The sequence below is a fragment of the Serinus canaria genome, chromosome 17, assembly GCF_022539315.1.
Source record: "Serinus canaria isolate serCan28SL12 chromosome 17, serCan2020, whole genome shotgun sequence".
Lineage (NCBI taxonomy): Eukaryota > Metazoa > Chordata > Aves > Passeriformes > Fringillidae > Serinus > Serinus canaria.
Window position 1 is genome coordinate 9,408,519 of NC_066330.1, and position 27,599 is coordinate 9,436,117.

General features: G+C 49.9%; 2 protein-coding genes across 4 annotated transcripts; one reads left to right on the plus strand and one right to left on the minus strand.

The window, feature by feature from the left end:
* Positions 1 to 1,108: 1,108 nt before the first annotated feature.
* NELFB (negative elongation factor complex member B) lies at positions 1,109 to 12,468 on the minus strand. 2 transcript variants are annotated; one of them, XM_050981100.1, is made up of 14 exons: positions 12,396 to 12,452; positions 12,183 to 12,347; positions 11,886 to 12,049; positions 11,600 to 11,699; positions 10,153 to 10,383; positions 9,039 to 9,224; positions 7,914 to 8,026; positions 7,028 to 7,130; positions 5,991 to 6,086; positions 4,604 to 4,746; positions 3,626 to 3,732; positions 2,612 to 2,753; positions 1,769 to 1,877; positions 1,109 to 1,525 (listed from the first exon to the last, which is right to left on the minus strand). In XM_050981100.1, the coding sequence occupies exons 2-14, from the start codon at positions 12,282 to 12,284 to the stop codon at positions 1,388 to 1,390; spliced, it is 1,734 nt and encodes a 577-aa protein (XP_050837057.1). In that variant the 5' UTR covers positions 12,285 to 12,347; positions 12,396 to 12,452; the 3' UTR covers positions 1,109 to 1,387. The 2 variants fall into 2 exon arrangements, with proteins under 2 accessions (XP_050837057.1, XP_009091764.1); XM_009093516.4 differs by having other exon boundaries at positions 12,183 to 12,468.
* Positions 12,469 to 13,909: 1,441 nt separating this feature from the next.
* Positions 13,910 to 27,181, plus strand: LOC103819062 (ectonucleoside triphosphate diphosphohydrolase 2-like). Of its 2 annotated transcripts, none has more exons than XM_009093517.4 (9): positions 13,910 to 14,108; positions 16,128 to 16,245; positions 17,738 to 17,888; positions 18,651 to 18,810; positions 20,225 to 20,452; positions 21,492 to 21,764; positions 23,057 to 23,152; positions 24,129 to 24,260; positions 25,466 to 27,181. In XM_009093517.4, the coding sequence occupies exons 1-9, from the start codon at positions 13,995 to 13,997 to the stop codon at positions 25,691 to 25,693; spliced, it is 1,500 nt and encodes a 499-aa protein (XP_009091765.3). In that variant the 5' UTR covers positions 13,910 to 13,994; the 3' UTR covers positions 25,694 to 27,181. The 2 variants fall into 2 exon arrangements, with proteins under 2 accessions (XP_009091765.3, XP_050837065.1); XM_050981108.1 differs by having other exon boundaries at positions 18,678 to 18,810.
* The last annotated feature ends 418 nt before the right edge of the window (positions 27,182 to 27,599 follow it).

Sequence of the window (27,599 nt, forward strand, 5' to 3'; positions counted from 1 at the left end):
AGTTCCACCCCTCCACTTAACTACTGTGTTTGTTAGGGTGTTTTGGACACAGCTTCAGGAAACAGAAGAGTCTCCTGAGCATGACTGGGCACTCACAGAGCTCAAATCCCAGGAAACAAGATCTGATGGGGGGGAAAAAAATGAAGGAGGTTTAGGTTGGGTATCAGGACAAGGTTCTTTCCTCAGAGGGTGGTTCGGCACTGAACAGGTCCCTGCACACTCCAGCTGAGGCAGAAGCAAAAGCAGAAATGGAACAGAAACAGTGACACAAGAGAGCCATGAAGAACAGGCCTGCCAGCCTGGAGAAGTTCTGGGTGACACAACTGCAACCTTCCAGGGCCTGAAGGGAGCCTTCGAGGAAGGTGGAGAGACTCTTTACAAGGGCCTGGAGTGAGAGGACACAGGGGATGGCTTCCCACTGTCAGATTGCAGGGTTACATGGGATACTGGGGAGGGATTGTTCCCTGGGAGGGATGGCAGGCCCTGGCACAGGGGGCCCAGAGCAGCTGTGGCTGCCTCTGGATCCCTGGCAGTGCCCAAGGCCAGGTGGGGCAGGGCTGGGAGCAGCCTGGGACAGTGGGAGGTGTCCCTGCCCATGGCAGGGGTGGAACTGGATGGTCTGAAAGGTCCATTCCAACCCAGGAAATTTCTATGATTCTATTTTTTCACAAACTGAATCTCACTCCAGCTACACTCAAGCCCTACTGTCACTGAGAAACATCCCAGTCTTGCTCTTCAAACCTGGCTCCAGGACTCACTTCAAGCTACTCCTTTGGAGAAAAGCTGGGAGGAAAGGGGAGAGACTGGTTCAATTTCTGGCTCTCTTTGTGAAAGCCCATCTGAGAAGAGGCTGTTGACTGCTGCCCGGGTTGGTGGCAGCACTGAACACCTCTGATAGTGCAGCACATCTTACCATGTGCCACAAGAGCTGGAACCTCAAACAGGAACTGATTTCAGTGGAGCTCATCTCCTCTGAGTCTTCCTTCTCTTGAGCATCTTGTCCAGACCAAGGCCAAAGGAAGCCAGATCAGCCCCAAGAGCCCACATCACCTGCTCAGCCACAGCAGGGCTCCACACTCACTGAGCAGAGTTTAAAAACACAGAATGCTAAGCTTAAAAATATGCATTTTCTTTTTTTCTTTTAAAAATGTACAGTCAGATTTGAAGTGGATCTACAAGAAGACACTCAGCTATCTTTAAGAAAAGTAAACCTTGCAATGCACTGCATACAGTTTTCTAACCAGCCAGAGCCAGCGAGTTGGGTGAACTGCAGCGATTCCTGAAGGAGCTTCAGTGGCTTTGTTTTTGTCTCCACCACTTGGGCAGAGACACTCAGAAGGCAGCACAGGCTCACTCCTCTCCCCTCAGGCCTGCCCTGCAGCCCAGCTCAGCGTGAGGCTGGGGTGGGCACAGTGGGCAGGGGCAGCTCCATGGAGGGAGTCTCCGTCACTTCAGCCGGGCTGGGCTTGCGCAGCTCCAGTTTCTCGCTGAGCTGGTTGTAAAGCTCCTTCACAGCTTCCCCACTCTGCAGGATGAGAACCAGGGACAGGGAAACAGGACAGTCACACTCCATTCTAGCCAGAGCACCAAGTGTGCTTTGCCCTGTGTGTTTAACACAAACCAAGAGAGGAGGAAGACACAAGGTAATTAATTAGGCCACAGCTTGGTAGCCTTGGAAAGCAGAGCTTGTGCTCTATTAAACAGTGTCTGGGAAGGCAGCTGCTTTCACTTGCAATCAGTATTCCCTTTCTCCTGCTTCCCTTCCTACCTGCTTGGTGGGCTCCAAAGCTTTCTGGAGAGACTCCAGTTTGGCTGGGGCCACTTTGTGATGCAGATGCAGCAGCAGCCTGAGCACATGTCTGTGCACGTTCTCCTTCCTGCAAGAGCCATTTGAAAGCACAGTAAACAAGACAAACAAACATCTTGAGAACAAGGAAACCAGAGCAACAGAATAATTCACTCCACTACAGTCTTTGTTATAATTACCCAAAACCCCTGAGAATTGGAGCTTCTGGAAGGGGCTAACTTAGTGTAAGCACTAACGCTGCCTTAGACCTTCAAGGATTCAAGGAATTGCTCAATAGTAGTGGATTACCTGCACAACCATGAGGAGGGAGGGGGAGATTTTAAGCACAGTGTGTGGAGGAAGCAGCAGAAGCAGCAACAGATGCTGCTATGCTCCAGCAGGAATTTCAGCCACTTTTAGAGAAGCTTTCTGGAGGCTGAACTTGTCTGCAGGCCACAGCTAAACCAGAGTGAGTGACCAGAGGTAACAATAGATTTTTGTGTGCTGCTGATACTGCAAAGAGCTGAAGTTAACTCTACACAGCCAGAGTTACTGCAAAGCCTGAAGGATATTCTCCTTTGCAACTCCACCTTAGGGATAATGAATAGCAGTTTAGATAATAATTCACAGTCAAGACATAACCATTTGGCTGATAAAAACTTCATCCCCAAACACACACCTTTTCTTAAAGGAAAACAGCATCAGGCTGATATTACCACTGCTTGTGAAGAATTTGGTGAACTGTTAAACTATTGTTCAAAGCAGTAAAAGCTCTGTCAGGCATTCTGTAAACTCCCTCTCTCCAGTGAGAAAAATCTGCTTTACCTGGAACAGGCAGTGAGGAAGAAGCCATCAAAGAGACTGGTGCAGAACTCCTCGAGTGCAAACTCATCACTGAGCAGGGTGAGGTTACCAGTGAGCAGGTGCAGGAAAATGTCACTGAAGGCCAAGTCACTGAAGGTCTCAACTATGAAACATGGAAAGGAAAGAGACACAGATTGACAAGGATGTGCCAACACATGTCCACACAGCTCCTGCTGAACACCTGCAGTGAGGTTTCATCGTGGAATGATTTGGATTGGAAAGGATCTTAAAACTCATCCAGTGCTACCCCCTGGCATCATCAGGGACACCTTCCACTGCCCCAGGCTGCTCCCAGCCCTGTCCAGCCTCGTCTTGGGCACTGCCAGGGATCCAGGGGCAGCCACAGCTTCTCTGCAACCCTGTGCCAGGGCCTGCCCATTCTCACAGGGAAGAATTTCTTCCCAATATCTAATGTAAGCCTACTTCCTTTCAGTCATTTTTTTCTCATTTCCTTTACTAACAGGCAGCCCAGGCAGGTGGCTTTGATCCTTCAGACACAAAAGATTCTGAGCAGATTGCTCCAGAGCTCTCCTGCAACCCATCCCAGAGGAGTCAGTGAATAAGATAATACTGGTGAAAAAACTACTGCTGTGTTCATTCCTATTTTGTTACCAGTTTTTCCACCATACAAAGCCAAGTGCCAGCAACTTCTGGCCACCTGCAATCACTGTGGGCAGCAGCAGAATTGGGGCACCTGCTCTGTTATCCTCCAGATTCATTCCAAACAGTTCTCACCTGATCTCACTGTTAATAGAGGCCTTGATGTAAGGAACCACTGCCCTCAGCACTGCCCCTAAACTCTCACATCAGCAGAAAACTGCAGAACCCAAACACTCCTGCAAGGACTCCCAACTTGTCACCAGAAGAGCCAAAGGCAGAACATATGTCCCTGGTCTGACATCCCTGTCACTCCAGGTTTAGTGGCCTCCTGGGTGTCCAAGTACAAGGCAAACAGAAGATGAGACAAAAACTTACTCAGTGCTGGCAGGAGTCTCAGAAAAGCATTCTTGTTCCTCTGTTTGGTGATGTGAAGGATGTAATACAGCCCAATCTCACAAGCTATTCTGTTCTCCTGCAGGAACCTGTTATGGCACAAGTAGAGTTTATTCATAAATAAAGCAATTTTTAAAAAATTTTTAAGAGGTTTAAAGTACTTTTGGGATGGTTATCAAGCAGGCACAACAGTGGCTAATCTCAAACCCATTGAAGAGCAGCTATTCAGTGAGTGAGCAGATGGATCATCCCTATGTTCACTACCACACTCCAGAAAAACTGAACATTCAGCAAACAGCTGCGTTTAACTGTCAACATTTACAATGTATTCCTGATAAAAGTGCTGTTCAAAATGGACTTTAGAAGAAGCCCAAATAGTCAAAAATTACACAAAGTCAAAAAATGTTTTAGTCTCTCAAAAGTCAAACATAACACTGTGATAGAGGAGAGCACAACTACCAGGACCCAGTATCCCAGATTCTGGCCCACAGACAAGAATTGTGCTAGAAATCAGAAGATCTGAACAGAAAAGAGCAGAGAGAGGTTTTTATTATCTTTCTGATGTCCCTGAAGTGACAGGTTATCCACAGAGAAAGAGTGTGGGTGTCAAAAATGCCAACTTTATGATTTCCAATAGTGCTCTTCAACATGGGCACTCATCCAGCTGCACCCAAATATCACCCCAAACTCAGCATCCACTGCCTGGGAAGCTGAACAGAAACACCAAATAGTCACATACTCAATGAGAGAATGGTCATTTATAGGAAATAGTACTTTATATTTGAGGGAGCACAAGGAAAAGCTGTTTTGTTAAAAGGAAAGTTCAAACTCAATTAATTAGCACTGAATCTCATCCCAGGAAGCCCTGCCTTCAGCACAGGCAGTTTTCCCCTGCCAAGTCTGGCTGGCTCCCTGCTGCTTTGGGGGCAGACCCTGCAGTGGGTGGGGCCAGGCACCTACTTGGTGAAAGCCTCGGGAATGGCACTGGGGTAGGGGATTGGTCCCTTCTCCTCCGAGGGCAGCTTCTGATCCACAGTGAAGGTGTGGTCATCCACCACAAAGGACATCAGCAAGGGCAGGAACCTGGTGATCAGCTCGGCTTCCTTGGAGGGAGGGAAGGACAGAGGGAAGAGAACAAAGCCATCATCAGTCACTTCATGCCACCTGATGGTCCTGAAGTGCTGTGACAAAAGCAAGGCAGTGGGAGGAGCCTCATCCTACAGTGAGGAAAACCAGATTACAGACATCCAGTTCCAGTCAAAATTCCTGAATCATTCACTTCCACACGTTCCATGGTAATTAGGAAAAAACCCTACTTCATCTCACCACAGAAACACTCCTGCTCAAACCCTTTCTTGGGACAATTGTGTAGCATTTCTTCTGAGAGGCCCTCCCCAGCACTACTGCAGGCATGGCATGTGTTCAGGATGACATCAAACTGCTGATGTCAACAATCACTGACTCTCAGCAAGGCCCAGGCTTATTTGTGGTAACACAACCACAAATAAATCAGATTTTAAAGACTGATTCAGAGACTCCCTTTGGAAAGAAACTGAGCATTCTCCCTTATAGGTTCATGAGAGAGCACAAATGGCAGCACTACCTTCAGAATTACTGATCACGCTCACTGCTACAGTCCCAGTGCTATGCACACCCTTCCTGGGTGAATTTGAACATCCTAGCAGCCAGGACTGGATGCATTTTGGAGACTTCCAATGTGCTCCTAGGTGTTTATAAAACATTTACTGCTTTATAGTTCAGAACAGAAACAGCAAATTCCTCCTAAGGAACAGCCCTGCTGTGCAACACCAGGGCTGGCCCTCCTGCCCTCAGCTGAGCTACACCAGGGATTCCTGTAACACTGGGACAGGATTTCCAAAGCATGGAAAGATTACAGCTCAATGTGGCACTACATTAAACTGCTGTAACAGAGAGCTAGGAGGGGAAAAATCATTTTTCTTGTCAATTAAAAGCTTCTGAACTGCTACCAGAGTTTGAGACCAGTCCTGGAAATCCTGCTTTCTTCATGCAAGATGTGACCTACAAAACCATCAGTCGTGTGCAAGACTCCAGGAAAAATGAGAGCACAATGAACAACCAGTGGAGTATTTAACAGAGGTACAGGCTGATTTTAGAATAGTAAGGACCAGGTACCCATGGAAATAAAAAGGTGGGTAATGGAAGCTCTCAGCATGTCCAGAACAGCTGCTCTGTGACCACTGTTTTTCCCCAAGAAAGCTCTGATGAGACATTTGGAGAACAAATATTTAATCAGGAATGCAATAAAATAATAAACAAGTCTAAATTTGATTAATTGTGTTAAATTCTTAACATCAAAAGGGCTCACCATTTTTGGTTCCTTGAAGACTTGGCTGTCAATCATGTCCCAGGCCCCCTGTCCCAAAGACAGCATTCGAAGGAGCAGCAGCAGATCCGGGCTTTCCTCCAATTTTAAGGGGAGAAGAAAAACAGCTATTTTGATCTTCACATGAGATATTTATTTGGAAGAAGTCGTTTCTATTCAAAACTGTTCTGGATTAGCAGCTTTGTTCAAGACTGCTAAAGGCATTCAGTTCAAGTTAATTGAAAACTGATCCTCAAAAGGGCATCAAATAACTGCCACACCTCAGGGTTTGAAGGGGGGGGGTTGTAAATTTATAATGCACCAGGAAGTTTGCAGTCATCTGAGCACATCTTTTTAAAATGTCCAGCCCAATTAGTGCACTGGAATATAATGTGTGAGAGGATAAACCAAGTCATCTCAGCAGAAGAAGGGAGGAGAAAGGGTGTGTAAGAATGGATTGTTTGTGTCCCAAAACCCAAAGGACTTTCAGTCTTAAACTGCCACAAGGAAGTTTCTCCATGCAAGAACATTTAACAACTCAGGGATAAAACAGCAAGTGGCTCCCATTGTTCAGACACCTGTCAGGGTGCCCTTTTTTAACCCTTCAGCACCTTCTGAACAAGTCATTCCACTTGCAGGAACTGTGTTTTATCTCAGCCACCAGAAAAGAACTGTTCAAACAAACCCATGGCATTCACGGTGGCAGGAGAAAGGTGCTGCTGTCAAGACAAACTGATGGAGGGACAAAGCAGGGAGGCACAGATTCTACACATTATTCTGTATTTGCACAGCTGCCAGCCAAAATGAGCCATGCAAAGAATTCATGGTCAGTTTGGAGAGTTCCAAAATGCCCACCATGTCCAAAGAGCTCCTGCAGAGCTCTGCAGCAGGTGCTGCAAATGGACAGGAATCACGTTTCCCTTGTTCCAACTGCCACATTTGGTAACTTAATGAGACTTGGACGGTGCCACTCCTTCCCTGACGGCTGTCAGTCAGCCTAGAGCACAGGTCAGGTTAGCTACACAAGCTGCAATGCTTACCCTGGGTAAGGTGTCCTGCCCAACCAGGTCTTGCAGGTGCCTTATGGTGCTCAAGGCTAAGGTGTTAATGGCAAAGGGATCACACAGGATCATTGATAAGTCCCTGAGAAGAAGTAAAAAGCAAACATTGTCATACATAACCAACAACCCCATTGTAGAGGTCCAAACCCAGCTGTGTGCACCTGATGAACCTTGTCCTGCCTTGTAAAGAAATAACACTCATGGGTGGTTTTGATGTGAAAGAGCACAAATACAATTGCTGAAAGTCTTCTGCACTGAGATCAAGCACAAAATCCCCCACAGCCAGCTGAAGGTCTGCTGGGAGACAGCCCACAGGCAGTGGAGCTCTCGTGGCCCCAGCTCTTCGAGCTGGCAGGTTTTAACCATCTCCAGAGTGCTGAAGACAGAAAGGTCTCAGAGGCTTTTAAAAAACAAGTAAAAGTGAATTTTTAAATAGTAGAAAATACCAATGGACAAAATCTGAAAGTATCAGCTAAATAAAATACTATGAGAGCAACCTTCTAGGAAATGTAAGCGTACCAGATCACAGCGGGGTTGTCATTTGAAGCTAATGAAGTACTTTAACTGACAAACATCACCAGCCCATTTTCTCTGGGTTTAAAGCCAGACAAGTCATTCATAATAAGTTATTCTGGCTCCTTAAGAAAGGCTCCTAAATTTTGTTATGAGGCCACAGGGGAGACTCAAGGGTGGCAAGTGAAGCAGTGCAAGCTCTGCCACCAGGCCATGCTTGGCTGTGACTCTGTGACTGCACAGAGGGGCTGCTGGAGGTTTGCTGGCTTTAGGGAAGAATTAACACCTGTCAGATGTTGTGAGTGCTAGGAAGCCAATTTCAGTTTCCCAATAAACAGCTCAAGTGCCTTACCCCAACACTTGTTCTTGTCCTTTCTTCACCCCATCCAGGAATCCTTGCAATTCCCGAGCTCTCTTGTTGTCCACAAACTTCTCCCGAATGCAGGCGTCGAGGCACCAGGTGAACTGCCAGCAAATGGAGGGAGCTTTATGAACTCATTAAACCAGCAATAAAACACATGATGTCAGAGAAAACAGGCTCAGAATGACCTCAAAATATCTGTAATTGAGATGCTTCATTAATGCACCTAGGCACAGTACCACACTGGTGACAAACACAGAGGTCAGAAAGGCCAACAGCCCAAAAGGAGGTTAGGAATGCTCAGGGAAGTTAACCTGGGGTCACTTTCTCACTTCCAGGGAAGGCATGCCCTGGCAATTAAGGAGCAGGCATTTATTAAATTCATCACTGCCCTGCACACCTGTGGATTTACACAAGTAGGAGACTGAGAAAGAAGCAGCATTACTTAGAAACAAAAATGTGGTTTATTTTGGCCATTGCAATAGCACTCCCACTCTCTAAATAAAGGAATATTGACAGTGGAGGTGTTCCTGCTTTAGAGCTGTATTACGGGACTATTATTTAAGCAAAATACATGTATAATCTAACAACTACTGCAGAGAAAAGGCCTTGTTCCAGGTCAGAGTGATGCTACCATGAACAAGGGACCAATAACAAGATCCTGCTGTGACATTACCACATCTGTCACTTCCCAATATTTGAATAGTTTCATGTTTTCATTTTCATGTTTTCATTCAATATTCAAAGTATTTACTGTTACACACACAGTTTACTGACAGATGGAGCAAATCCACAACTGGGAGGGAAGCCTGGAGTAAGAACCTGGGGTCAGCTGATGTTTTTTATTATTTTTGCAGCACCTACATAGAACAGATGTCAGATTAGACATTGCTTTTAACACTGCCAAAGTACCCTAAATTTGAATGACACGTGGGTTATGAAATGAAAGCTAATTGCTGGTTGGCCAAGATGAATTTTTCACCTGAAGGTGCAAGGAATATAAGATGACATTCAGGTTCAAGGTGTGAACTCTCTTTACAGAAAGGACTCATTTTCTCTGGGCTTTTTCCAGCAAATTCTCCACAAATACCCTCATGTGCCCCACGTGACTGGTACCTTGTGGCAGGGATCAACAGTGCAGATCTCACTGATCTCCAGGTCATGCAGTGACATGAGGAGCTCTGCCCGGAGCGTGCAGTAGTGGACGTTCCTGGTGCGCAGGAAGAGCGTCCTGAGGAACTGCAGCACCATGTCATAGAGCTTCACGTTCTTCCCGATCATCTGCGTCAGCTTCTGCACCACCTGAGCTCAGGGGGAAACGTGGGCTCAGCACCAAGAGGTGCTCTCATTCTACACACACACAAATGCAAATTGATTCTCTTATGTGATTTACCAAGATTGAAGCACCTGCAGGGACATGAGGTCCTGAAGAGGAACTGTTTAGCCCAAGATTTCCAAGAGCATTTGTTCAAGAGAGGTTCACCAAATCTTAACAGCCATAACATTTTTTTGTCCCAACCACTAGTTTCTTTCTTCCACCCTTCTGATTCTCCCCCCATCTCCTTGGGGAAGTGACCAAGTGGATGTGTGGTGCTGAGGGTCCAGCTGGGGTTAAAGCACAACTCTGCAGGGCAAACCTGGAGTAAATTAGACCAGGGCACTTTCACCAAATGATACTGAAAGCAAAGCAGGCCTGAAACAACCCCTCATGTAATAGATGTGCTGCCCTCTTTGAAATTAAAGCTTTACACTGCCTTAATTTAATTCAACTTTTCTAGATGCCAATTAGCTACAACTTTCTACATCCTTTTTTTTAAAAAAAAGCAACTTCAGGTAAGCTATGTCCACTAAAAAAGTTCCCAGGAAAGAAAATTTAACATATCAGCATACTCAAACTGATGTGATAAGAGATGTTCAGCCTTAAGAACAGCTGAAGTGAATTAAAACCAGACTGACCAACAGAGAAAAAAATCTGCTCTTGCTTTTTATGAAGTGCATAAACAGCTTAGAACATTCATCTATTATTACACAACAACCAAAATAATTCATGCTGTTTTCATAAATATGTGTAGGAGAAAATGACCTGGTGCTGGTTGCAAAGAGTTTGTCCAGGTAAACAACTTCAGCAGCAAAGGTCATCAGGGGAAAACCAGCCCAGGTTATGTGATGGTTGACTGAAAGCTGATAAATTCCTCTCACCAGCACACTGTGAGGGTTTCCTTGTCCTTACCTCTCCTTGACGTCTTGTTTTGGGAGATGGACTGAAGAAATTTTGCAAGAAGGAAATATCATTGCTGAAGAGAATGTTCTCCTTCTCCAGGATGTATTGCTTCAGCAGGGGTGACACCTCATCCCCAAAGAGAGCCTGGTTGTCCTGCCAGATCTGTCTCTTCACCTCCACAGCACAGGCCTTGTACAGGTCCTTATCAGCCATCACCAGCTTCAGCTTCTTCTCAGGGACCTGCAATCCCCAGAGCAGTTACACACTAAGCAGCACCTCACCTGCCTGCCTGCCCATGGAACCATCCAAATCATGGAATCACAGACCTTCCTGAGCTGGAGGGACCCACCAGGCTCCCCCAGCCCAGCCTCTGTCCCTGCCCAGACCCCCCACCAACCCCACCCTGGGCATCCCTGGCAGCGCTGTCCAAAGGCTCCTGGAGCTCTGGCAGCCTCGGGGCCGTGCCCATTCCCTGGGGAGCCTGGGCAGTGCCAGCACCCTCTGGGGGAAGAACCTTGCCCTGAGCTCCAGCCTGAGCTGCCCTGGCCCAGCCCCAGCCATGCCCTGGCTCCTGTCCCTGTCCCAGAGCAGAGATGGGAGCTGCCCCTCGGGAGGAGCTGCAGCCCCGGGGAGCTCTGCCCTCACTCTGCTCCAGCTGAACAATCCCAGAGCCCTCAGCTGCTCCTCACAGCCCCTCCAGACCCTTCCCCATCCTTTTAGCATTTTCTAACACCTTTAGATGTTTTTTTATCTTGTGCCCAAACAGCCCCAGGACTCGAGGTGAGGCTGCCCCAGCATAGAGCAGAGCAGGACAATCCTCTCCATGCCCTGATCCCCACCTCAGGCAGTCTGGGCATTCACCCACCTGATGCAACAGTAGACCAGCCCTAAGAGACTTTAACAACCACATCATACACCCTTAATTCTTTCAAGAAAGAAAAAAGATCTACTTTAAATCTCCAGTGCTGATATTTGAGGTGATATTTCCAAACTCAGTAATTTACTGAGTTCCAGCAGTGTTTTGAGTCCAGTACCTTGAGTGCAACATGATGCTCCTAGAGATTTTTGTTTCACAGATCTATTCTCCCTTTTGCCTACTTTTAATTGCACTCTTCAAGTCTTACCTTCCCCTTGTCAGAGATTTGTAAATCAGCTGTGGAAAAATTCTCCTATCAGCAAACTTGTTTTTTTAGGAAGCTGCATGGATTGAAGGAAATAGGTCAGTAGTCTTGTGTCATTATAAAAAAGTGAAATGCTTTTTGAATTAGTCCACTGAGCTATTAGCAGACACAAGAACGTATTGAATCCTCAGTCAGTCCCTGACACTGAACAACACACGTGCAGAAGGTGCAGAGGGAGCAGAGCCCACCTGCCAGAGGCACACCAGAGATGTGACAGCAGTGACACACCAGTGACACACCAGATCACACCAGGCCAACTAGTGCAGTGCTCCTACCTTGGGCAAGTGCTTCATGACACACATGACCACAGGCTGTATCGAGGGCATCTTGACCAGGGAAAAGCTCTTCTCTAGGAGATCTTCCAGCTTCTTGTATCTGAAATCATGGAAAAACACGAGACTAGGTACCATGCAGCAGTAAAGGAACGAAGTGGCCACCTCAAAGCCACTGGAACTCAGTCCCTGAGGAAGCCAGCTCTCCTTTAGAGAAGTCACCCATGCACTGCATTTTCACACAGAACTCCCAGCTCACTCCAAGGAACCAAGGACACTGCCGACAAACCTCTCCTCGACCTTCCCCTCCAAAGCGATGGCAGACACTCTCTCCAGCAGCTTCTCCCGCAGCTCATCGAACACGGACTGGTGGAACTCGAGCCGGGGGGTGCCGTGCAGGTCCAGGAAGGGCAGGGCATACTGCAGCGATGGCAGCAGCACCCCGTTCTCCGTCTGCAACGCAACCAGAGGGAACTGACAGCGGCACTCGGGATAACAAATAAAGCCAGGAAAAGCCCAGACAGCAGGGGGGCCGTCCAGTGCTCCCTGTCCCGCACGGCCCGGCACCGCACGGTCCCTAACGCACCTGGAACTGCTCGATGGCCTTCAGCGGCTCCGTGCAGTTCGTGAGGGTCTCCTTGAGATCCTCGCCGTTGGCCACTCCCAGCTCCTGCAGCCCCGCGTACATGTCGGCCTGGCCGGGCCGGGCCCACGGGGCCGCTCCCGGCTCAGCTCCCGTTCCCGTTCCCGTTCCCGTTCCCGGTCCCGGCCCCGATCCCGTTCCCGTTCCCGTTCCCGGTCCCGGTCCCGGTCCCGGTCCCGGCCCCGGTCCCGCCTCAGCTCCCGCCCCGGCTCCGCGCGGTCCGCCCCAGCCTGCCCCCGCCGCGCGCGGCCCCGCGCCGCAGCACCAAGGTTCCGCCGCACGAAGGTTCCGCGGCCGCTGCCCCGGCTGTCCCCGGCTGTCCCCGGCTGCCCGCGGCCCGAGGAGCTCGGAGCGGCTCGGCTGAGCGCCGGGCAGGGCGGACGGGGCTCAAGGAGCCTTCGGACAGCGCTCTCAGGCACATGGAATCGCAGAAGGACGGACTGGTTTGGGTTGGAAGGGATTACAGTGGGTCATCCGGACCCACCTTCCTTTCCAAGCAGGGTCATCCCAGAGCACACGGCACAGGGTCGTGTCCAGACGGTTCTGGGATATCTCCAGCGAGGGACACTCCACACCCTCGCTGGGCTGCCTAGTGCTTGGTCACCCACACAGGAAAGAAATTCTTCCCCATGTTCAGGTGGAACTCCCTGTGTGTCAGTGGCTGCCTCTTGTCCACTGCTGGGACAGCAGAGTCTGGTCCATGCTCTGACACCGCCCTTTAGATACTCATACACATCAGTGTATGGGCTATCTGGGCTGTCTCTTCTCCAGGCTGAACAGGCCCAGCTCCCTCAGCCTTTCCTTGCAAGAGAAATGTTCCAGAACCTTGAGCAGCTCTCCACAGGACCTGCTCCAGCAGCTTCCACTGGGTCCCAATGGTGGGACTCATTGGGTGTCCTGTGCAGGGCCAGGGGCTGGACTCAATCCTTGTGGGTCACTTCCAGCTCAGAAGATTCTGTGATTCCATGTTCCTGTGCAGCAAAACTCGGGGTTCCTGGGGGTGTCTGAGGCTTCCCTCTGGGATGATCATGGGCAGATAGCAATGAAAAGAGGAAACGTCACCAAAAACAGAGAAGTGGAATTTCCCCATTCCTGGTTTGATTTTTCAGATCCATGACCAGTCTGTGGACATGAGCAATCAGCCAAATGCCTCAGTGTGAGCAGCCACAGAGTTGTCTTCACAATTTCCATTTGCAGGGATGAGACTTTGTGGCACCGTCAGGAGAAAGCAGGCGTGTATTTCATAAAGCCTGAGCCTTGGTTATTTTCCATAGGGATGCTGTCAGGAAGGGGGGCTCAAGCCCTCAGAAATAAAGTAAATCCAGTGACAAGCAGTTTCCCCACTTCTAATGTAGAAGCTCACACTGCCAGGAATGAGTATATGAATACTCATATACCAAAGGGATGAGTTTTGGCTGCTTTCTGCTTATTACCCAGCTGAGTTAAGCCCACATTTGTGTTTACCTCAGCCCCGCTGCCTGGGGCAGTTTCGAGGTTGCAGCGGTGCCGTTGCACAGCTCGCCTGGGATGGGCACGGAGCCCTCCTGTTATTTCTGGGCAGCAGGGATGGAAGGGAAAGCAGAGCAGCCTGACACATCACAGCCAGGCCCACGCTCCCTGTGGTCCCTGTGGCTTGGGGCTGGGCTGAACTCTGAGCCTGGCCCCGGCCACGCCTTTCTGCTCTTTTTAAAGGTTGTAGAAGCAGCCGGTTTGCTGCTGCTCTGCTTCCTCTTTGGGGAGAGGAGAACGCTCTTCATGTCTTGGCGTGAGCTGCTGCCCCCCTGGCTGGTGATCGTAGCGGGACTGACGGGCATCGTGCTGCTCTGTGTCTCCACCAAAGATGTGCCCCTGGCCCCGCTCAGGACCAAGGTAAGGGCTCTCCAAGAGCTCTCCAAGGGGGGAGACAGCCAGCTAAGCTGGGCTGGTTTGTTGCTTTTGACATTATTTTATTATTGAGCTGCTTACAAACCGAGGAGAGAACTGGGACAAGACTGTCAGGACAGGTTGGCATCTTTTAACATGCTCTAGGTTTTCAAACGAGAAACAAGCCCATCCCTTTGATTGGCCAGGGAATACAGGCTGGATATGGTCCACGGATCAGTGGACATGCTCAGGGCAGGCTGAGGGGAGACAGCCCATGGCAGGAGCTGTCCCAGAGCAACAAGGAGCCAGTGGTGTCAGTGCAGGGAAGTGCTAGGTCCCTCTCAAACGTCAGTAGGAATGTGCCCCTGAACTGCTGTTTCTGTCCTAAAAACAAATTGGCTTTCATACCTTCTTCTCTTCAGTCCTATCTTGATTTCAATCAAAGAGCCAGTGGGCTCCTTGCAGCTGGGTGGGGTCTGGGGGGGGATTAATGCCCACCTGCTCTGTCTCTTGATGCTCCGGTTGCTGAGTTCAGTGGCACACCATGGTTTCACCCAACAGAAGGGGGCTATCCTGCATGTTTAGAGATAGCACCCCTCCTCCATGTTCCTCTCAAAACCAAAAGTGGATTAAAACCCCCTTATTGCTCCTTGTTGTGTCCTTTCCTCATGTTGAGCTGGGCATAAATGTGGTGATCCCTCCCCTTCTCTCTTGCGCTCCCAGCAGCAGCCTCTAATTTTCTGAGGGAGGAAAAAAACCCCATGTTTCTCCACCAATGCCATTCCTTTCTTCCTCTTCTGCAGCAGCCAACATGTCCCTGCTAGAAATCCAAGCTGTCACTGGTGTGGGAGGGTGCCAGCAGGCTCGGGCAGGGTGTTCCAGTTCCTTCCGCATTGCTGCTCCAGCCTAGCCCTGCCAGCCCCTGGCCTGGGTGCCAGGACTGGTGCAACTGGGAGCTCCAGGAGGGCAGCAGGCAGCCAGCCTCACTGAGAAACTGCAGCCAGCTCAGTCTGGTGCTGAAACCCTTCTGGTGGCATTAACATCAATCTCTCAGGAGGTTTCTCCTCCCACTCAGTCACAGCTCTATTTGTGTGTGAGATCCATCTTCGACCACGCACTACCATGCAGCTCATGAGTTTCCTTCCTGTCTGGGTAGGAGATATCCCAAACTGGGGTCATGTAATAGGAGCAGAGGAGCCCTAAGCTAGCTCTGGGGCTATTTTGGGTGTGGGGACATCCAGAGGTGTGCTGCAGGGTAGTCCAGTGGCTCACTTGCTCATCCCCATATACTGGGAGCAGCAAGGCTGGGTCAGCAGCAAACAGAAAACACTGGGGACAAAGAGACAGAGAGCCCTTGGCTTGGGCAATGAGCTGCCAGGGGACAAGGGTCTGAGCTGGTCATGTCCACTGCTGCTGCTCTTCCTGCCAAGACATCATTTCTGTCTCTGAGGGCTGCTGTGCTGTACAGTGTCTGTGCTGGTTGCTGCAGCTCCCACAGCTCTGCACACATCAGGGCAAACCTAGCCTGTGTCACACCATCACTGCAATGGGACATCAAAGAGACACAGGAGTCCTGGGCTCCTGTGACAAGTGAGCTTCAGCCCTCCAATCCCTGCACAAAAGCTTGAGCAAACCAATCAGCAGCAGTTTGAGACCCAGAATCAGTGGAGAACTCGTACAGTGCCATCTCCCACTGCTTTAGGACCTGTTTTTCCTGAGCTCCAGGTGGCTCAGCTCTCAGGGGAAGCCCTCTGCCTGGTTTCAGGAGCAGCTCCAGCACATGCCACTGCAGGGCTGATGTATTTCTGGGCGTTTCTCCACTCCTGCTGTTCCTCATATATATTCAGAAATGCAGATGGTTCCCTGCAAATCCTCATAATCTTCTGGCTTCGCCTGCTCTTTGAATGTAACAAGCAAACACTGCAGTGCAGGCCCAGGGGTCACCCAGAATACCTGTATGCGCTGGGTAACCCTACAGTACCAGTCAGCATGCATTCACTACAATGTTCTGGGGTTTTTTTCCAGTATGGCATTGTTCTGGATGCTGGCCCATCCCGCACCATCCTCTTCATCTACCAGTGGACAACCACCAAGGCAAACAAGACTGGGGTGATCAGAGGATGCAGTTCCTGTCCTGTGCAAGGTAAGGTGCCCATTTCCTGCTCAGTGGTCTGTGAGACTGCCATGGGATGGATGGAAAAACAGAGACCTGTGCATGGACCAGTGCCATAAATTCCTTGGCTCCTGCACCACCCAGCTTGCACAGAAATGGTGAAGCACAAGTTGCTTATTTTCAGCATGGCTCTTCTCCACTGGGCAGATTTAGGCACACACAGCTGGACATCAGGCACTTGGCAGTAGCAGTGTCATGATTTTGGGGCTGCTGCAGGCAGGGAAGCATGCAGAGAAGATGTGGCTTGTCCTCATGCCCACATGGATCAGTGGTAGAGCCAAGGTTGCTGGACCTTCTCACCCAGAAGAGGCAGTGAACAGCAATGGAGACAAATCTGACTGCAGGATGAGTCCTGGTATCTTCTGCCTCTTCCTGACTCTGCCCTGGGCAGTGAGTGGGGCAGCTCCAGGACAACAGAGCTGAAAAGACTCCAATCCCCTATATGGCATTTGATAGCACAAGTATGAGTTCACCTTGCCTTTAGGTGTCCCATTTCAGAGAATTTGGGGGTTTTCCTCACAAATTTGAATCAGTTTGGCCCTGCCAATGCCAGCTGAGAGGGTTTCATGCATTAATGCATGGGGTTTTCCTTCCCTATCTCCTAATCTTGCTTTGATGTTAAAGCCTGGTTGTAGTGGGATGGGAAGGACTGAGCCCTCAGCAGCAGTGTGCTGTGGGAGGGCAGCTGCACAGCAAGCAGGGAACAGGGTTTGTGCCCCTTGCAGGCTGTAAACAACACAAATCACACACAGAAGGTGCAAGAAGGGCTCCTTGAAACCTTGTTTGTGTGCCTCATTCAGTGGCTGGGTTAAGCAGCAGCTCTGTGAGGCAGTTTGCTGCCAGCAGCAGCACAAGAGGCCCAGGCAGGTCTGGAGCCCAGGTGTGAGTGGCCCTGCCTGCATGGCAGCACAGCCACAGAGAGCAAAGCACCTGCTGAGGGAATCAGGAGAATGGGGAAGGGAGACTCCTCCTGGGTAGTAGTTCAAAACCAACATTTAATACCCCACTGACTTGCTGGAAGAATGAGTCAAGGCTGGCACACAGCTTCCCTTTGCAGAGCCCTGGCTTCCTCTAGGGCAGGGGTGTCTTGCTTGCCAGCAGGGGCTCGGTGGCTGGAGGACAGAGGTGACCCATCAGCCTCTGTGTGTCCTTTGCTTATTTCTATAGCAACTAAAGACACATTTCTTCCTCTGTGGGCTGAGACAGCCTCAGCTGTTGCAGCAGTCATGTGGCTGGCATAGATGTCTCAGCTGCAGAGCTAAGGTAGTCTTAGTGTAATTTGGGATTTCTATGCACATTTTGGTCCCAGTTCCATATTTTAGCAGGATGGATACCTGGAAGACCTCCTTCATTCCATCTGTGACAGGTTCTGTCTTAACCATGTCCTAGGATAGCAATCTCTGGGGTAACAGCTCTCACAGTTCTCCCATAACTTCCCTTGAAATTCCATTCTGTTCCTCAGGTCCAGGAGTCTCCAGCTACTCAGATTCTCCTCAGAAAGCTGGGAAGAGTTTGGAGGCATGTTTGAACTGGGCCCAGAAGGAGATCCCAGCAGAGCAGCACAGCCAAACCCCCCTGTACTTGGGAGCCACAGCCAGCATGAGGCAGATGAAGTAAGTGAATGTTGCAAACCCACACCCAGGGATCAGCACACATCACGGGATCATTCTGTAACAGGTATCTCACCCTGGCTGCTCTGCAGGGTGAGCCATCCCTAATGTGCTAGCCAGGTAAACCTTCCTCAGGCCCTGAGGAGAGGAGCATGGCATGGCTGTGTCTCCATGTGTCGCCCCAGGCAGCCATGAAGATGACAGTCCTGCAAGTGCTGCCAGGCTGGCAGTGTCTCCTTCACAATTACACTTTCACAATTAGTGCTTGGGGAAACACCCATCAGTCTGGAAGCTCAAGTGGTTTCAGTTTGTGTGACAGCCCACGTGGGCTTGCAGGAGTGCTTCTTGTCAGCACACTGAAATGGTGGTGGGAAGGTTCCCCTTATCACACAATCTTGTGGACCCTCTTCTCAGTCACCACATTACTGGGACATTTACCTCCTTTTAGAAACTGGGGAAAAGTAAGGTCTGGAGGGGACCAGGCCAGTGCGATAGGGCCAGAGGATTTCCTCAGTGACAGAGGGTATTAAGGTCTTAAACTCTTAAACAGTGGCACAATTGTTCAAACCAGCCCTCTGCTTTTCTTGCCCCCAGTGCCATGCGAGGGGAGAGGGAAGCAGCAGCAGGCATGGGATTGTCACTGTGTCTCTGGGCTACTACCCAAGTAGGGAGCACAGCAGAAGCCCTGCAGTGTGCCCCCCCTGCAGGCAGCGCCTGGCAGAGTCCTGTAACATCAAATGTGCCTTCTTTTTCTTTTGTGTTTAGCCTCACCCATCCCATCCTCTCTGACAGTCTCCTTGCAGCTCTGACTGGCACCCTGAAGTCATCCCCCTTCAGCTTTCAAGGGGCACAGATCCTGTCCAGCCCAGAGGAAGAAGCATTCAATTGGGTTGCTGTCAACTACGTCCTGGAGAACTTCTTCAAGGTAAAGGATGATTGTCCCTGGGGCACACAGAGCTGGGCTGAGCAGCTCCTGTTAAGAGACAGCCACAGAGACAAGTGGTGGGATGGGTGACCCCCTCTACTTAAAACAGTGCTTCAGCACAACTTCCACTGCCTTTCAGAGGAGGCAGCTTAGATCCAGCACCAGCTGGTTGAGGTGAGGAGGTGAGGCCCTGGCACAGGGTGCCCAGAGCAGCTGTGGCTGCTCCATCCCCCCATCCCATGAAGTGTCCAAAGTCACTTGGACAGGGCTTGGAGCAGTCTGGGATAGTGGAGGGTGTCCCTGCCCATGGCAGGGGGTTGGAATGAAGTGAGCTTTAATATTCCTCCCAGCCCAAACCATTCTGTGGTTCCATAACTAGGCTGAAGAACCAAATCTCTGCTCTGGCCTTCCATGAACACATCCATGCAGTTGCCCTATCAGACAGGGGGCTTCCTGGCCAGCACATCCAGGATGCTCACGTGGATGACCTTACATAGCCTGGCCATGGGGCATCACCAAGAACTCCACTGCAGCTGTAGCTCAGTGCCTCTGTCAAACAGGAGTTGCTGTTTGTGCTGTGGGATTCCCACTGAAGTCCAGCTGGCCTGTGGGGAGTCTTATGGATGGTAGAGAAGCAGATTCTGTTGCTGCCAAAACAAAACCTCTCTCAATGAGACACCAGGGAGGCCTGCTCTGTATTTAGAAGGCACTTGTTAAACAAAAAGAAAATAATTTCAGTTTTCCTGTTTCACCCATCACTTCTCAAGCCAAAGGGTCTCAAAAAGAACTCAGAGGGCAAGAGAAAGGTGGGTTAGACTGACTTATTCCTCATTAGGGATGTGAAAAGCAGCTCTGATAACCAGCAGCAAGCACCCACTGGTTAGGGAATTGTCAGACCTGTTGACAGCCTCCTCCAGCACAGCACAGAGTGTTTATCCCATGTAAAGTCTCCTGCCTGTGCTACAAACTTCAGCATTGCCAAAGTCAGTTCTGCAGGACTGCAGGAGATGATACCACAGGATTCTTCTGACAGAAGGATCACTTTAGTATCAGGGCAGCACTTGAAACCTGCATCTGCCCTCTTGGAAACGTCCCTGCCACTCCCCACCACCCTCTCCAGCGTTCCCTTGCTCTGCCTGCTGGGACCACTGCTTAGTGCAGCCAGCCAGGCTGGGCAGCCCTGTTTGTCCCCACAGGCTGTGGGAAGGCTCTGTGCAGGTGGCAGTGTCTGTACACTGGCTCCTCTGTTCCCTCCAAAGCCATTGGTTCAGCATTCATGTCCTGTGGGCAAAAAAGTGTTGGGCTGTGGGCACCATCGAGCTGCTTTCTCTCTTTGTGCACTAATGCTGCCACTTGCCTGTGACTGAGATGCAGAAGTCTTAAGGAATGACCTCTCTTGTTCTTTTTGGGTCAGTATGACTGGCAAGGACAGTTGGTCCCCTCCAGGAAGGGGATGGCAGGAGTCCTGTCTGTGGGAAGAACCTCAGCACAGCTCACTTCTGAGCTGGAAAAAGAGAAGCAGGCCCCAGAGGAGGGAGTGAGGCTGCAGCTCTATGGGAAGACACACAGGGTGCACACCCACCAGTGTCCCTGCCACGGCATGGAACAGCTCCGCAGCAGGCTGCTCTCTGTGCTCATCCAGGTGAGTGTGAGTGTGAGTGTCTGCTCTCTGTGCTCATCCAGGTGAGTGTGAGTGCCTGCTCTCTGTGCTCATCCAGGTGAGTGTGAGTGTGAGTGCCTGCTCTCTGTGCTCATCCAGGTGAGTGTGAGTGTGAGTGCCTGCTCTCTGTGCTCATCCAGGTGAGTGTGAGTGTGAGTGCCTGCTCTCTGTGCTCATCCAGGTGAGTGTGAGTGTGAGTGCCTGCTCTCTGTGCTCATCCAGGTGAGTGTGAGTGTGAGTGTCTGCTCTCTGTGCTCATCCAGGTGAGTGGGACTGGGAGTGTCTGCTCTCTGTGCTCATCCAGGTGAGTGGGACTGGGAGTGTCTGCTCTCTGTGCTCATCCAGGTGAGTGTGAGTGTGAGTGCCTGCTCTCTGTGCTCATCCAGGTGAGTGGGAGTGTGAGTGTGAGTGCCTGCTCTCTGTGCTCATCCAGGTGAGTGTGAGTGTGAGTGTGAGTGTCTGCTCTCTGTGATCATCCAGGTGAGTGGGAGTGTGAGTGTGAATGCCTGTTCTCTGTGCTCATCCAGGTGAGTGTGAGTGTCTGCTCTCTCTACTCATCCAGGTGAGTGTGAGTGCCTGCTCTCTCTGCTCATCCAGGTAAGTGTGAGTGCCTGCTCTCTCTGCTCATCCAGGTGATGAGAACCACTGATTCTTGTGGGGCAGAACCATCTGGAAGGCAGATCAGAACAGCCTCCTTCTTGCAACTGGAAAGAGCACAGGATGCATGAAATTGTATTTGTGCTCTAAGGGAAGGTGGTAGGGCTGGGACTCATCACCTCTCAGCAGGTCCAGTCACTGGCTCTGAGCTCAGCAGGAGCTGGGACCTGTCTGGGCCTCGTGGCTGACTCAATGCCATAAGATTTGGCAAAGGCAAAAGCTTTTGGACAGGCAAAGCTTTCACAGGCTGTGGTGCTTGGGGAGAGCTGTTCCTCACCATGTTACATTCTGTCTTCCTGTGTGAAGCCCTGTGATGCCACTGTCCTGTCTTGCTGCCTCTGTCCTTGTTTTATTCTGCCTCCAGGATCAGAGAAGTGCTAAAACCGTGTCCAATCCCTGCTGGCCCCTCACCTACTCCCAGGAGGTGCAGTGGCAATCGGTGCATGCTGGGCCTTGTGCTGCCAGTGATGACACACAGGACATCCCTGGCCCCAAGGAGGTCTTCAACATCACGGGCTCCAGCAATCCCACAGCCTGCATGAACCTCGTGCAAAGCCTGCTCAACTCTTCCTCTTCCTGCAGCTTCTTCAAGCATTCCCTCAGCAGTGGTCTCAAGCCCCTTCAGACCAGGCTTCTGGTGAGTTCTCATTTACACTGGGGTAAGCAACTGGCATGAGGAACCCATGAAATGGGACCACTTTGACCATTAATCAGTACAGTGAGAATACATCCAGACCATGACACTCCTGCCCTCTCCCCCTCATTGCCACACAGCTGTTCAAACACGGACCACTGGCTTCCCACAGGGACTGTGGGGGAGCTTTTTTCATCAGTGTCTCTCAGTGTCTGCTGCTGAGACCAACTCTAGGGCTCCATGGAGCCAGCAGGGATGGAACAGTCAGGAGCTGTGTGCTGAGCAGGTCTGTGGTAAAGCTGGAGATCCTCTACCCCTCTCTTACAAACTTCTGCTCATGCTGCACCACCACAAGCACCCTTCTACCTGAGAACCTGGGCTTAGTGGCCAAAGTCATTGGATTAAGTCAGGAGCAGCTCAAGATCCTAGGACAAGCTGAAGGCACTTCTAGGGAGGGTAACTGGAAATTTCCCCAGCTCCCTGCTCCTGAGTCTCCCATGGACATGGTGCTGAGGAGCATTGGGATCACCCCCCAGTCCTCAGCACTGGTGAGGTTACACCATCAATATTGTGCTCAGTTTTGGGCCCCTTGCTGCAAGAAGGACATTGAGGGGCAGGAGCATGCCCAGGGAAGGGGTTGGATCCCCAGGAGAGGCTGAGGGAGCTGGGAAGGGGCTCAGCCTGGAGCAAAGGAGGCTCATGGGGGACCTTGTGGCTCTGCACAGCTCCTGACAGGAGGGGACCACCAGGAGGGTCAGGCTGTGCTCCCAGGGACAGGAGGAGAGGGAACAGTCTCAAGCTGTGCTAGAAGAGGTTTAGACTGGATATTAGGGAAAATTCCTTCACCAAAAGGGTTGTCAAGCCCTGGCATGAGCTGCCCAGGGCAGTGGTGGAATCACCATCCCTGGAGGGATTTAAAAGCTGTGTAGGATGTGGCACTTGGGGACATTGTTTAGTGGTGGGTTTGGCAGTGCTGGGTTAATGGTTGAACTTGATTTGAGACATCTTCTGCAACTAATGTGATTTTTTTATTCTATGACCAGTCTACTTATCCAGCTAGGGCCAGGAAGGCTACTGGATGCACGCTGGGAACAGACCTGTTTCCATCTCCAGACAGCAACAGCTCTGCTCATGTCCCTTGAGCCCTTCCAAGGCACTGGAACCAGCCCTGCACACCAAGGGCACCCTGGCAATGCTCAACCACTGCCCCTCACTTCCTAGGGGCAGTTTCTGGTGTGCAGTGCAAGGACACAGGGCATAGTTCCACCTGATGATTATTTCTGCTGCTGTTGCAGGTGGTTTCTGAGGCCATGGACTTCCTGAGAGGAGCTGCACCTTCTCCTGACTTGGGTCAGGCTGTCCAGAGGCTGTGTGGGATGTCTGTCAAAGAGGTAACTGTGGAGTAACTTGGTGGGCAGGGAGGGTGGGAAGCAAGGAAGAGTTTGCTGCAAAAGCCCTTAGGGGTCAGACTGTCAGAGCTGTAACTTACTGGCTCCCTCAGGGAAAAATTTGGATTTCTCTGGATTTTGTGGGTTTTGGTTTTTTGTGGGGCTTTTCTTTGGGTTTGTTTTTTTTGATTTTTTTTTTGTTTTTTTTTTTTTTTACTTTGAGGAAACAGGCTCCACTTATTTTCCTCTCAAATCCCAGCTGCTGCTGGTAACACCTGGACCTAATTAAATGAAAAGCCACAAATACCTTTTAGAGTATTTTAAGGAGTAAACAGGAAGGTTGTGTACTCACTCCTGCACATCACCTTGGTCTGTTATCCTTCTGTCCTTAAGTGCAAGGGACACTCAGACTCCAGGGTTGCTCCCATTTCACCTGGGCCCACTGAGCCCAAGCCAGAGGGACTATGTCACTTCTTTCCCTGAGTTGGTGTTTAAGAGGTCACCCTCATTTGCATTTACACTGATGGAGCATTCAAATGGGGCAATTTATCCAGGTTTGTTAATGAGCCATAAGCAGTCCCCTAAAGCATTCTCTTCCAGAAGGAGGAGAAAGATCCCCATGTTCTAGTTGGGAGAAAGGCTGCAGCATCAGCTGAACCTAATTAGAGAGCAGGGAATCAATCCTACCAAGCAACTCACCAGCAAGGCAATCTGGCTGTCAGTCCTGCTGCTCTTGGATCTGGCTTAGTAAGATGGGAGCAAAGTAAGAGATGACATGGATTTCTACCCCACAGCCCAGTGAGTGCAGGAAATGTGGTTTCAGTCTGCACAAGACACAAACCCCTCCTCCAGTCCCAGAGTCAGTTTCAGAACAGGAAAGGAGATGCTGTAGCAGGCCTGAAATTCAGCTATTGAGTATTTACTTCTTTTACTTTTCTCCCCATCTTTTTGTTTTGTTTTGTTCTGGAAATGGCACCAGCTGATAAGGGAGTCCCAAGCAAGCCTGGATACACTTGTTGATTATTGCACTGTGTCTGCATTCATCTTCCATCTCAGTACAAGAGGATACACACTTGACTTTGACTGGCCTGCTTGGACTGCATTCCAGAAGGTCAGTTCCTACAGCACAGTGCTGCCAGTGACCAGGAGGGCTGGTCTTAGCACAGCCAGCCTGTTCCCACACTGACAGGCCCTAACCAGCTGGGCTTCCCCAGCAGGGCAGTTTTGAAAAATGGATTCACAGTTGTGATTAACAAGAAAACCAGCCAGAGATAACACTTGTACTCTCTGAAAAACACATGGGTCAAAAATCTTCTCTGGATCAGCACTATCTTTAGAAACCTGTGTTGACAGGAAAGGAAGTACAGCTTGATCTCCACTGAATGCTAAGCCAAGTTGCTGGTAACATTTCCTGAGCCAAAAGGTGCTTCCCTACCTTTTTGCAACCACCTTTATACTCATGAGGGTTGATAAATACCTCATCATCACAGAATCCTAGACTGGTTTTGGATTGAAGGAATCTTAAAGCTCCTCTCATTCCACCCCTGCCATGGCCAGGGACACCTTCCACTATCTCCAAGCCCCATCCAACCTGGCCTTGGACACTTCCAGGGATGCAGGGGTAGCCACAGCTTCTCTGGACAACCTGTGCAAGGCCTCATCACCCTCTCAGAGAAGTATTTCTTCCTAATATCTAATAATCTAACCTAATCTCTAATAAGGTCTGAAATTGCTCCAGGATCAGGAGGCCCTAAGGACAGGGGGATTTGATTCAGGTCAAATCACAAAAGAAAAGAAAGCCTGTTCCCAGACCTCTTCCCAACTGAAAATCACAGCCATGGTCCCACTGAGCAGGGCCAAGTAGTGACCATCAGAAAAGGCAAGCTAATGAGGTAGGTCCAGGACCCCCAGGGAGCCCAGCCTGGAAAGACAGAGACAAGCAACCTAAACCATGAGTCTGAGGTTCAGCCAGGGCCAGAGAGACAACTATCCACAATGCAGACTTATAATCCACTAGGAAAACCCGTCAGTAAGCAGAGAACAACACTCCTCTACAGTACAGCCCAGGAGGGAGGGGGCTGCCCAGGCCAGAGCTTACATGGAGTGTCCATGCCCATGGGCAGAGGTGTGGGTGGAAGTGCCATTAAGGCCTGTTGGTGTACTCAGGGCAGTCTGAGTGGGACAGTTCCCCATTGCAAGCCAAATCCTTGGATCAGTCTCAGATAATACATACAAAGCCTTGGGCCCGTGCACAAGAACACAACTGGGGTCCAGGCCATCTCCTTTTCTTCTGACCTCTCCTTTTTATTTTAATAGATGGGTGACAGATCATCTGGCTGGACTCTTGGGTACCTGCTGAGTCTGACCAGCACCATCCCCCAGGACAGCCCAAGCTTCCTCAAGGGCATTGAGCCAGGGGTCTGGTCCTTGCTCCTGATCCTCTTCGTGGTGCTGCTCATGGGCTCCTTCCTGCGCATCTCGTACCGAGTGATGGCCAAGGAGAGCAGCTCCAGCCACAGGAACAGCAGCGTTTTCGATGACTGATGGTTTTCTGTGACTCAAAACTCTTGTCAGAGCACAGTTAACAGGGTCCAGACAGATATCATAGAGGTGTAAGTCACTGGAGGATGCAGTGATTTTCCTGCAGGGCTCCCAGCAACTTGCTGGTACTTGCACTGCTGTACTTTGAGGCAATGGATCCTGCTCCACAGGAAGTCTGTGATTCCTGGTGGATGGCAAGCTATTCATTCTCCAAACAAGAACAGCCTGCATGGCTCTTCCTTGGGCTACAGCTGGGATTACTCATGTCAGACATGAAATGATGCCTTTGAGCAGCCAGGCCCTGAGCTGTTGTGAAGCTAATACTGTATAATCCTGTCAGATTAGAAGAGGTGGTGTCTGAAAAATGTGCTCTGTCCTCTTCTGTGGCCTCTCAAGAGATGATACCTGCAGTATTGCCATTACTGAAGACTGAAGGGGCATTAAAACACAGCCAGAATGTAAGAGCCAACTGCTTCCGTGCTCTAGGGAAAATGCAGGTATTTTCTGACTGGTCTGTTTGTGCCTTCATGTCAGTGATGATGGCCACGTGTCCCTTCCAATGAACGCTCCTTGCTGACCAGGAATCCTTCAAAACCAATCCTTCTTAGTCTTGGCCTCTACAAAATGTGCAGAGGATCAAAGGAGAAACAAAGGGCACAGACGCACAGCTGAGTTTTTGTCTCTTAGCTGAGTCATGGCCACACAGGGTTAAAATTGCATTTAAACTCTTTAGCAAGGACTCAAATGAACACATTTAATTTCACATTTGCTAAAGCTGGGCTCATGCTGGGCTGAGGCTCACCTGTTTGTTCATTTGCACTGACCTGTTTCTCTTGCTGACTCTGGAAGTGTCTCAGCTGACATGCCCTTTAGACCAGAGCAGACTCAGGAACAGAAGCTTTCCTAAATGTCACTTTCATATTTCACCATGACCAGAGTTACTTTATGATCTAATAATCAGGATTCCCTGGGACCTGGCTGTCATTCCAGCTCATCTGGTCTGTTCTGCACATCTGAAAGATGAGGTGCTGTACAAATTCTGAGTTACTGTGAAGAAAAGGGATCGATTCACAAGCACTGTCCTTTGACTAAGGCATTTAGAGCTCTCTTCTCAACTGCTTCAGAGACTTAAAACACACAGACTGTCAAGAGCCTCAGGGATGAGTGTCTCCAAGGCTTTTCAGACCACTTTAAACAGAAATGTAAATGCTCACAGATGCAGTGGTGAGCCTTGCAGGATTTTTAAAGCTAACATGGCACCTAAATCCTTTCAAATCTGATTATTCGTCCCTTGTGCTCCCAACTGATAATACAGGACATGCACACCCCTTAATATTGGGGTATTCATGCATTTTCAGGTTAATGAAGATTTGGAACCCGCCAGTCAAGTTTAGAGGGCTGTGGAAACAGACTTAAGCTTCATATTCATTTCTTTGAGTTGCACGTTAGATATTTTTAATTGTATCATGTCATTAAAGATGTTTTAATAGACTGTCTGTGTTATTCTTGGCAAGAGATCAAAGCAGGGGGGTTATTGTGAACACAGAGTATTTCAGGGAGCAGGATGGGGGTGCTGCTGCTGCCTCTACTCGAGAGCTGTTTTGCTGTGTACTTTTGGGGTACACAATGAGAACACCTGAAGGCACTTTCTTTCCAGTGAAAGAAAAAGATTTCAGATAACCTGACTGCTGGTATTTAGCTGATGAGAGACATGCCTACACCTTTTGATGTGTTCTTTGCTCAAACCATCTGAAGAAGGTAGGAGGCATCCAGGCAAGGTGGCATAGAAAAAATAAAGAGGTTATCATGGAGTCAGCAATATCAGAGAAATTCCTGAGACTTCATTCATCCTGCACCTGGAAATGGAATCCTTTAACAGGGCTCTGGCTCAGTGACCTGACAGCACAGG